This window comes from Tetranychus urticae, chromosome 2 (assembly GCF_039701765.1).
Source record: "Tetranychus urticae isolate SD_2017Ah chromosome 2, NJAU_TeUrti_SD_1.0, whole genome shotgun sequence".
In the NCBI taxonomy this organism is placed as follows: domain Eukaryota; kingdom Metazoa; phylum Arthropoda; class Arachnida; order Trombidiformes; family Tetranychidae; genus Tetranychus; species Tetranychus urticae.
Genome location: NC_142959.1, coordinates 12,341,362 through 12,352,087, shown reverse-complemented (window position 1 = coordinate 12,352,087; position 10,726 = coordinate 12,341,362). Strand labels below are relative to the sequence as shown.

General features: G+C 33.6%; 3 protein-coding genes and 1 non-coding gene across 4 annotated transcripts; 1 reads left to right on the top strand and 3 right to left on the bottom strand.

Moving 5' to 3' along the window:
• Window positions 1-3,377: 3,377 nt before the first annotated feature.
• On the bottom strand, window positions 3,378-3,450 carry TRNAR-UCU (transfer RNA arginine (anticodon UCU)). Its single transcript has one exon. It is a non-coding gene; the product is annotated as a tRNA-Arg (tRNA).
• Window positions 3,451-3,563: 113 nt separating this feature from the next.
• RpS12 (ribosomal protein S12) lies at window positions 3,564-4,260 on the bottom strand. Its single transcript, XM_015939198.2, has 2 exons — window positions 4,035-4,260; window positions 3,564-3,935 (listed from the first exon to the last, which is right to left on the bottom strand). Exons 1-2 carry the CDS (start codon window positions 4,145-4,147, stop codon window positions 3,662-3,664), a joined length of 387 nt encoding a protein of 128 aa, XP_015794684.1. The 5' UTR covers window positions 4,148-4,260; the 3' UTR covers window positions 3,564-3,661.
• Window positions 4,261-4,820: 560 nt separating this feature from the next.
• Window positions 4,821-7,625, top strand: LOC107362937 (mesoderm induction early response protein 1). The gene is made up of 6 exons (XM_015930081.3): window positions 4,821-4,977; window positions 5,262-5,355; window positions 5,428-5,564; window positions 5,639-6,550; window positions 6,763-6,890; window positions 6,968-7,625. Exons 2-6 carry the CDS (start codon window positions 5,292-5,294, stop codon window positions 7,440-7,442), a joined length of 1,716 nt encoding a protein of 571 aa, XP_015785567.1. The 5' UTR covers window positions 4,821-4,977; window positions 5,262-5,291; the 3' UTR covers window positions 7,443-7,625.
• Window positions 7,429-10,569, bottom strand: LOC107362919 (uncharacterized). The gene is made up of 4 exons (XM_015930058.3): window positions 8,995-10,569; window positions 8,796-8,933; window positions 7,873-8,711; window positions 7,429-7,744 (listed from the first exon to the last, which is right to left on the bottom strand). The coding sequence occupies exons 1-4, from the start codon at window positions 10,287-10,289 to the stop codon at window positions 7,602-7,604; spliced, it is 2,415 nt and encodes an 804-aa protein (XP_015785544.2). The 5' UTR covers window positions 10,290-10,569; the 3' UTR covers window positions 7,429-7,601.
• Window positions 10,570-10,726: the final 157 nt, after the last annotated feature.

Here is a 10,726-nt window from a genome sequence, read left to right as displayed (position 1 = left end):
TGCATCTTGTTTACCTGTAAACATTAATCATAAATATATAATAAACAAGGGCAACGCTGAATACTGTTTTGAGTATTTAACGTCTCATCGTTAATTAGCTTTTTTTGTATCATTTGACAAATAAATATTTTTGGGTTCCGAAATAACAATAAATCTGCTTCTTCTGATATTTTATTGAACGGCTTTATTGTATGGATGTATATCGTTAAATCGATTTATTACAGTCAATGCTTCAAAAAAGAGCCAAAAAATCAAAAAACTAAGACTTAACTTGGTGAAATAAATGTATTTAGGCGCAAGTGATGCAAAAAACAGACGTTTCTCAGCGTTTCCTTCAAAACGATATATCATTGTAATCATCGATATGAAATCAACTTGAAATTATCGATAAAAATCGAAGAAGTTGATAGATCGCACAACTTAAAGTCATTCTGAATATATAAATAAACAAGGGCCGCCTCATGCTTTTTAAGCTCCTCAGTTTTTTAATTTTTCAGTGATTTTATAATATATATTTTCATATAGTTGAAATATTTGAATTTGTGAAGTAATAGTGAATCTAGTGGTGTGTAGTAATAAAAGTTTAAACTCAACTTTCGAATAGTAAATTGTGTTTGAAATTTTGAATCTTCATCCCCACTGTTTCTGCTATTGTTTTTCCAACATGGACACAGAGTTGAACATAGCAACCGAACTGGTTACGCTGATCAAAAGTGACCAAGATATGATCACATCGATAAGCAGAATGTCTCTACCAAAAAGCATCAAGGCTAAAGCTAAAATTATAACAAAGCTCAACGAAATGCTCGAAAAGTTGGAAAGCGATAAAAATATCGAAAGGAATGAAAAATGCCGGCAAGCAGAAAGAGGATGGATCTGTGTTCAGAAGCTCTTGGAGATATGAGAAGGCTAAAAAAGGCCATCTGATAGGTTGCTGAGTTGTTCATTTAACGTCTCAGTGTTAATTAATATCCTTTTTGTATCATTTAACAAATAAATATTTTTGGATTCCGAAATAACAATAAATTTGCTTCGTTTATAATTGTATTGAACAGCTTTATTTTAACCTCGATTCTGAATACATAGATGTTTGGGAAACACGTGCTCATTAAATGAAGAATCTTTATTCTAATAAATTTAAAGAGCTTGTCTTGTTTTCAATATTCATTAATATCTTGTGCCGGAGTTTCCTTTCCATAATCTTCAATCACAACACATTTACAGCCGACGACTCTCTTGCTTTATCGTCATGGGTTTCCTTCATCACTTGGTTCATTACAAGCTTTTGCTACAGCCCATGAGCTTGTCTCTTGGATTCTTCAAAAAAAACGAAAAAGAACCTCCGTCAGCCAATACTTTTATTGGTGCCTTCCTCATAGCCTCATCAGTAGCAATGACTGGTAAGCCTTTTCCCAATAAGCACAATAATATATTTTTATCAATAATAATAATTAACCAACCTGTAAACAAAAGTATCAGTCTGGTGATAAGAAATCGTTTCAGTATTGATGATTCAGTTACATTGCAAGTTGAAATGGATGTTTGAATAAATGTTAGTTCTGATTAATTTAACTCGAAGGCCAAGGCTATAATTGTTAGTTTAGATTTGTTGACTTTTCTCTGAATACTAATTAGTATATATTTTTCACTCATAACGATACATTTGTTTGGTGTAAATAGCATGATTGCACTAATTAATTTATCCTGAAATCTAACGGACCATTGAAGGAAAATTGACTTCATTTTTGTGAAAAAATGAATTGCATTTGTTTGGTTTTAGTGTTTTCCTTGCACTCTTCAGTTATCATTTCAATGATCAATAGTTAGATCACCATTGAATCGGTTTCAAGCCTGTTCAAACCAAATCCTATTTGGTAATAGTGATGATAATATTCTTGAATCAGCATTGACTTTTGAATCCATGGCGTGAAAGGGAATCAAAGAATAACTTTTTCAATCACTTATTTCGCCATATTGTCCACCACCCAAATCTAACATATCAACCAAATCAAACTTCATCACTTTTTAAAGAGACTTTTCTCAACAAAATTGTCCACCACTTTTATCCACTACATTTTCAATGAATTTTATATAAGATTTTCCATCACCCGAATCCACCAAATTATTCATTTCTTTTTGGACATGATAGATATGATGGTGATGAATAGTAAATGTGTTAGATTTGGGTGGTGGACAATATGGTAAAAAGGCGATTGAAAAAGTGGTGGTAAGTTGTGGTGGATGTGGTGGAAAAAAGCCGGTCCCTAATTATTTATAAAACAATGATATTACCAATTAATATTAAATACATTAGGTGTTAGGGTTAAGTTAACAAAATAGGGCCAGAGTTAAGTTAATTTTTAAGTGCCGATTATATTTAGTTTTCAGAGACACTAAACAATAGGAAAATGGAAAAAATTAAGTTCGATCTTGAAGGTACTTTTATTTCTTGTTGATGGCGACTATGGAAAAATCTCGACTTTTGTTAACTAAAGCCTTAAAAGCTGTCGCGGCTGGCCAGTCCATGCTAGTAAAATCTGTTAAACTAAAGTCTAATACCAACTGTATTCAATCTTTTTCTTACCTAATAGATTTTAATCTTTCTATTGGAATTGAAAAGAAGCAATTAGTTGAGATAATGAAGTGGGTGGTTTTAGGCAATAATTGGGTTCCCGGATTCATTAAATCTACGCTTTAACCTATGGAAGAGGAGAAAAAGAAATGTTTATTAAATTTTTCTATAAGAAAGCAAAACAAAGAATATGAATGAATGAGGTTTTGAGGGTAAATTTCATAATTTTATACACAATTATACCATCTTGGCCATTACGTAGAAACATTTAAACTAAAAGATGACTTTAATGAACGTTAGTTACTGATGAATACAGGGACCTGCCAGTAATTTAGACTAAATTATCAATGGTTTCTATTAAAAAAGATAAAATTACATTTGGATTTTACATAACTTCAGTTCGATTTTCAGTCATTAATTAACTTAATTTCATTTTGTGAAATATCAATTAAAAAGCTCGCAAAATCAGCTCAAAGAAACATTTTAGCTTGAATTTGCTCGATTAAGGAAAATTGAAAATTATGAATTATGCTGATCGACGAACAGTGTAAATAATCTATTTCAAGCGAGTCCAAATTACTGGCAGGTCTCTGAATAATGAATATTATCATTCATTGATTCATCAAGTGGATAATAAACTCACAGGCAAACCAGCAACACAATCGGTAGCCGGTAAATACATACCTTACAATAAGGAAGAGATGTGATTGGAATCAAGTAAACACTATTTGTAAATACTGTACATAAAGTCAAGTATTAAAAAAAGTTAATCGAAAGTCTAATCCATTGGAATTGACAAAAATTTCACCCGCGCGGGGATTCGAACCCCGGACCTTTGGATTAGAAGTCCAACACGCTATCCACTGCGCTACGCGGGCGCGATGAATAAACTATGTTTATTTAACGTCTCATCGCTAATTAGCTTTTTTTAGTATCACTTGACATATAAATACTTTCGGCTTCCGAAATAACAATAAATCTTCTTCATCAGTAATAGTATTGAACGGCTTTATTTTAACCTCGATTCTGAATACATAGGTGTTTGGGAAACACGTGTTCATTAAATGAAGAATCTTTAATCTAATAAATTTAAAGAGCTTGTCTTGTTTTTAAATATTCATTAATAATATCTTGTGCCGGCGTTTCCTTTCCGTAATCTTTAATCACAACACATTTACAGCCGACGACTTTCCTTGCTTTACCATCCTTGTCGATTTTACATAAACCGGCCCATTCTCCTAATTTCTTGTTATCGTCCAATTTGATCAACGAAATTTGGTGCTCCTTACACAAGGCTTCGACCAATTTGATGTAACTTGGTTCATCACAATCTGTAGCTAAAACACATAAATGAGCTTGTCTCCTAGATTCATGAAAAAAAACAGACAACGTGAACGTTAATAACCATGTGATGGTAAATAATACTAGTGTATCGGAGTATATGTAATAAAGATCAACTTACTTATCTAATGCTTTAGCAGCTTCATGTAAACCTCTAGCAAGACCATTATTAATCAATGAAGTTTTCAACACTTGTTGGAGAGCGGAATGGACATCATTTGCAGGATCAGCCATTTTATAAATTAATTGATTACTTTAGGATTGGAGCACTAGACGATTCAATAATAACAATAAATTGAAATATTTCCTTATCGTTAAGGTTTTCCAAACCACATTAATGTTTTCAATTCAATTCACTGTTAACAAAACTGAAGTTATCTTCCGTTTCCGAGACGTAACCAGGGTGATACTCGCGCTCCCTCTCGTTAAAGTATTACCGCACAATTTGAAATTCATTTTCATTGAGTTTCATATAAAATCTATTAAATGAGTGTTAAGCTTTTAATTTAATTGACAAAAATATAATGTAAGAATCAAATAAAATATAAAATTTTCGTAAATTGATAAACTGTAATTATTTCATTGGAAAACTTGGATCTACCTTTCAAAGTCCATTATGATTTTGTCTGCCTGATCAGCTGTCGAGAAGTCAATCATTGTTTTTATTGTTTATGATTGATTATTGATATTGAGTGTTACCACCGATTCAAAAGCCTTCACAATTGTAATTTAATCCAAGTAAAGATATGAACACAACCATCGAAATTCAATTCCCATTTCAACAAATGAAGTTTTTGAAGGGAAATGCTATGTTCCAATACTAGATGGCAATAGCTCTATATGTCAAAAGCTGTGCTTAAACTATAATAATAAAGCCTTGAAAATTTAGGCCCAGTTTCTCACTAATTTTTTTGCTTTCACCAATAACATGGGATTTGACTTCTTGTGTTCATCCATTAATTGTTAATTTATTATTTTTCATCTTAACCATCAGTCTACTATTTCATCTTTTGATTATTTATCATAAATTCAATTGATATTTCCCTCTTTATTTATAATATTAGGTATGTTATTTTCATCTCACTTTCTTTTCCCTTTTTTTCCTCTGTCTATTTCTCTGTCTCTTTGGTCACTTTCCTATCTTGGCTTCTTTTTTTCCTTTTGTTCAAAAGTGCGCACATTTTGTTGCGCATCCTTTGAATAATATAGAATCGATTCTTGGGTAAATCTCAAATGAAAACAAATCAAATGTGACCAATTGTCAAATTTTATTTACTCTCTTTTTCTCTTTCTTTCCCTTGACTAATTGCACTTTTTTTCGTTTATTTACTTTTTTTCTGACTCATAGTTGATTCCACTATAGCTCTTATCTGAACCGATGAACGCTAATGTTGATGGAATGAATAAGCCTTCGCCCACAGCCAGTGTTAATACTCCATCCGGTGAGTAAATTTAAGTCAATAAATCTTGAGCTAATCTAATCTTATCTTTGTTTTTGACTATTTTTCTTATAGCCCATGACAGTGATCAAGACTTTGATCCGTCAGCGGAGATGTTAATAAATGATTTCGATGATGAACATACACTTGAAGAAGAGGAAGCAAATGATGATTGCAGTAATATAACGAATGAAATTATGGATCTAAAGAAAGTGAGTTCGATCAAGATCAAAAGTTTTTAGATTATAGATTTATTCATTTATTTATTTATTTCTCTGCTTTATAGGAAGGAGAAATGCCAATCGAACAACTTCTCGCTCTCTATGGGTATGAGCAATCTGGTAATAAAGCGGATAAACCTGAACAACCAGAATCATCAAATCATGGGGAAGGTACTAATGATGGAGGTAATAAAAATAATTGTAGCTACTCTGAAGAAACAGCAGCAAATGCTAGTCAAGAAACTCAAGTGAATACACCTTCAACTACGGCTGTGCCTACTTTGACTACAAATACCCGTTCTTCGAGGCATCTAGAAGAATTATCCTCGCAATGGACTCTTCCAGCTTCCGCGGCTCCCCTACCAAATACTAATTTATTAATTGATCGTGACGAATCTGATATGGAAGATGACGATGATGAGGAGGACGATGAAGAAGAAGAAAATGATGAGGACGATGAAGAGGATGAAGGAGGGGATGACTGGAGGAGAACCATTCAAGTTGGTTCAGATTATCAAGCAGTTATACCTGACGGTTTAAATGGATATGGTAATGTACCACCATACGAGAATGAGGATAAACTTCTGTGGGATGCATCAGTTCTACCTGAAGAAGTTGTGGTTAATTTTTTGAGACAAATTTCTCAGATAGATGTGATTGAAAACACCGATACTTTAGGTACACCAGGAGGTACTAATGGTAGTGGTGACAATCCTGAGTCTACAACATCTACAACGGTTCAGCCATTAAAAGAAACGACAAACTTACTACATACTAGTAATATAAGAGACGATGAAATCGCGCTTTATCTACTTCATCAATGTGGTCACAATGTTGAGGAAGCTTTACGAAGAAAGAAAATACAGCAGAATAGCCCATTTGAGACTATGAGCTCATGGTCAGAAGAAGAGTGTATAAATTTTGAAGATGGAATAAGATTATATGGGAAAGATTTTCACCAAATTCAGAAAAATAAGGTGAGTGAATATTCTGATATAATCTAAATCTTTTTGTATTTTAAAATCCTTTGGAATGAATCCACAGGAACTTTTAAATAAGAATTCGAGCTTAATATTGATATTTTGAAATGAATAAATAACTTTTTTCCACCTCAAAACAACCTGCTTACAGTTTTCTAATCGTGAAGTAATTACCTAATTTTTGATTTGTTTTAATCTAATCATTTTAGGTACCAACAAGATCGGTCGGAGAACTGGTACAATTTTATTATCTCTGGAAGAAAACTGAAAGGCATGACATGTACGCAAGTAAATGGCGGGTTGAAAAGAAAAAATACTCACTTCATCCTGGTACAACGTAAGTTTATCGAATGAAAAAGGGTCTTAAAAAATCTTTTTAAGTAATAATTGCCATTCTCTGATTTTTTAATCAAGTGACTATATGGATCGATTCATTGATGAACAAGAAAATTTAGCCCTTCAGGCTCATTCCATGTCTACATCAAATTACACCAGACAACAATCCCATGGGTCATACTCCATCATTCATTATAATTATAACACATCATCTAGTGGAAGCGCAAGCGGTCAACAACCATCTAATGTTCCATCAAGGGAAAATGTCTCTGATAATATTTCTGATCCTTCTACATCTCAATCGAATGGAGCAGGTTTGATTACAGGAAAATCATCCAATTCAGTATCATCAAATATAACACTTTCAAATGGACCTGAAACTGTAAATCGCAATGTTGCTGTGTCTACCACTACCAACGATTCTTTAACCAGCGGGGTATCCCGTGAAAATGTACAAATCAATTCTAGCAATACCAATCCATCCAAGACAACATCCACTTCAGATTTATTCTCACCTCTTTCAAAAATAAGAATGAATATTGTGGATAGATAAATATATTTGGTAAATAAAATCCTTATTCCAACTGTTATATAATTTAAAATCGATTGTCCATTTCCATCTTTTGACTCAAAAAGTTACATGTTCTGATTGAAGCAGACTCCTGTATACATTTTACCATCCAATTTTCATTTAAAATAAATTTAGAAAGTCTCAGCTTTCTGAATAATTATCAAATGGTTCATCCTTAGTCTGATTATCATCACCAAGTCCTAATTCTGTAAGTAATGGGATAATTTCATTACCAGTGTCTTCAAGTTGAGATATAACTGAGTTAGCATCTTCCTGAGCCAAATCTGACAGAAAATGTATAAAGAATTCATTCTATTAAATCCTGATAATTGGAAAGACTATAATCGAATATTTGGAAATTCTTCAAAGCCAACAATTAACATTACGATTTTTCAAGTAAATTAAAACTCACCATTATAACCAAGTGATGAAACAGTTTGGCGAGTTGATGAAGGTGTTAATCGATCTGTAGAGTTTTCAATCGTTGGATTAATTGTTGAACGTGTTGGTTGGCCTTGATCTTCTGATTGCTGATTGGTTTCTCTGGTCATCTCATAATATATCTTCAACTCAAGCGGTGTTTTCAGCTCAGAGATTATAGATGAGCCACCGTTAGCTGATCCGGCACTTAATCGCCTGATTCTTTCCCGGGTTTTACTTTGATTGTAATATTCTAATACTTGGCTCATCCCTGGTCGCTTTTTCATCATTTTATTAGCACAGTCAAGACCCAGACGAATTAAATGACCGAACCAGTGATCATCACCAACACTTAATCCCATTCTAGGATCTTTTAAGTGAACACAGTCTTTTCGAGGTTCGTCCAATTGTCCGGCAGCCAGTTCTTCTTGGACCAATTCTAGGAGTAACCTTTTACCATCATAGGCACGTCTTCCAGTAGCCATTTCAAGCATAACAATACCATAACTGAATACATCCACAGCTGGACTCAACATTTTGTTTCGCAGATATTCCGGTGGAAGGTAAACACATGTACCATGGACTGAGGTCACTGTTAAATGAGTGTAATTACCTTTACTTGTTGAAGACAAAATTTGTCTTGCTAAACCAAAATCACCCAATTTACATTGAAACTGTGAATCAAGTAAAACATTGGCACTTTTAACATCACCATGAACCAAAGGTTTACCTCGAAGTGTATGCAAAAAATTCAAAGCTTTGGCAAGTCCTTCGCCAATTGATGCTCGTTGGTCCCATGTCAGTGGACAAGTGTTACCTTTGCACAACAATCTGTTGAATTTGGATAAATTTTTAATTATAAATGAATTAAGTTTTCTTTCAATCAAAATTATTTATTCTATCCTAATCTCTTACCTGTCTTCGAGTGAACCATTTGGCATGTACTGGTACAATAGACAAGCTTCAGGGCCATCCAAACTAATCCCATAAAGTGGTAATATGTTATCAATTCTGTATTGATTTAATGCTCGTAACTCAATTTTTGCTTGGTGCCTAAAAAGAGGTAATTTTTCATGAAAGTTTGTATGATCTTTGATGAAATTGTTCAACTTACATGCTGTCACAACTTTTGAGTCTTTTAATTGCCACTTCAGTTCCCTTCCAAACTCCCTTATAAACTACACCGAAACCTCCCCGACCAATGATGCGATCTTTACTAAAATCATCGGTAGAAATGAGAAGTTCTTTGTATGGTATTTCTAATCCTTCCAGAAAATTTTGGCCTGAACTTATTGAACACTCTGATGGAGTCACTGAGATGCTTTTATCTTTAAATTTAGATCCTGGCAGATTTATATGTTTTGATGGTGACGGATTAGCTGGACCAGCTGCAACGGACAAAGTCTCTGCACTCAAATCATTCCATCTATCTTTATTGAGAATCTTTTGTTCAACGGAATAGCTTGCAGCTGGTGCTGTTGGTTGATGATTGATAATTCGTTTTTTACCCTTTCCACTGACTCCCGATGAACCCTGATGACCTTTATCAACTTCATCCAATTCTGAGTCTCTACTTTTACCGGCTGGATAATATTGTCGAGTGTTTACCTCTTCATTTGTGTTATCAGCATTTGAATCGTTGATGTTGATCCGTTGGATTCCTCGAAGTTGACTCTCTCCATTACTCCTTTGAGAGGCTGATGATTGTTTCCTAATAATACGATTTCCATTGTTATCAACACTTCTATCGAAAACAGGACTGTTTCGATTTAAATCGATATCAAACTCATCATCTTCATCACCATCTTGAGATCCCAAACATATTTGCTTCAGTTTAGGATCAACGTGTGGAGCCAAAACTAACATCGCTCTTTTATGGCCCATATCGTGTAGATATTTGAATAAATGGCGAACCTGTCCATTGGTTTGTTCCCAACGCACTAGAAGATCATTTGTCGGAGATCCATTCCGTAAGATGGCATGAGAAATCAAAGTTAACTGTGTGTCATTTATCCCCATGTACTGTCCACCCAAACGATGCCATTTACCATCAGCATCTAATAAATCACATAGAGATTTACGCACATGATAAGGCAAATCATAAATGTATTTGATTACAGTTGATTTAGTGGCCAACTTATTGGCCATTGTATTGACAACTGTATCAATGGAAGTTCTTGAAGTAGTTGTTGTCGTTGATGATAAGGTTGGTAACAGTTCAGTTGCTGCTTCGTAAGCAACAACAGTTGATGGAGATGAAGTTAAACTAATTCTGGGTTGATTACAATTTTCCGCAGTTGATTTATCATTATTGATGGTCTCTTTAACAACACCACTAACACCACATGTTGAACATCGTTGGCTTGATGAGTTTAAATAATTGGAATGGTTACAAACAAATGAATGCATTGAAAAAAAAGGTTGAAAGTTGAATACGATGGAAAAGGTGTAACAGTTGAAGAATAAAGAAATTATGTTTTCATTGTTAAATTATTCACTTTATCCTGACATATTAATTAATTATGAGATATAAAATTGGATTAAACATTTATACTGGTAATTAAATTAGTTTGGTGATACTCTTTGAATAAAGTAAACCGTTAAGATATGGTAATGATAGACAGTAAGTTGTAAAAAGGTTGCTGTCAATTTTTGTGGAAATTTCATGCAACTATATTTCCTCATTTTAACAAATAAACAAACTACATCAAGAGAGAAATTTGATACCACGTGACTGCTGACGCAATTAACATCCTAAAAAAGATAATGACAAACCTGTATAAATACCTGAGCTAGTGATTGAAAGTCGGTTAGCCAGTCACTCTTTCATTCAACTTTTAAAGTGA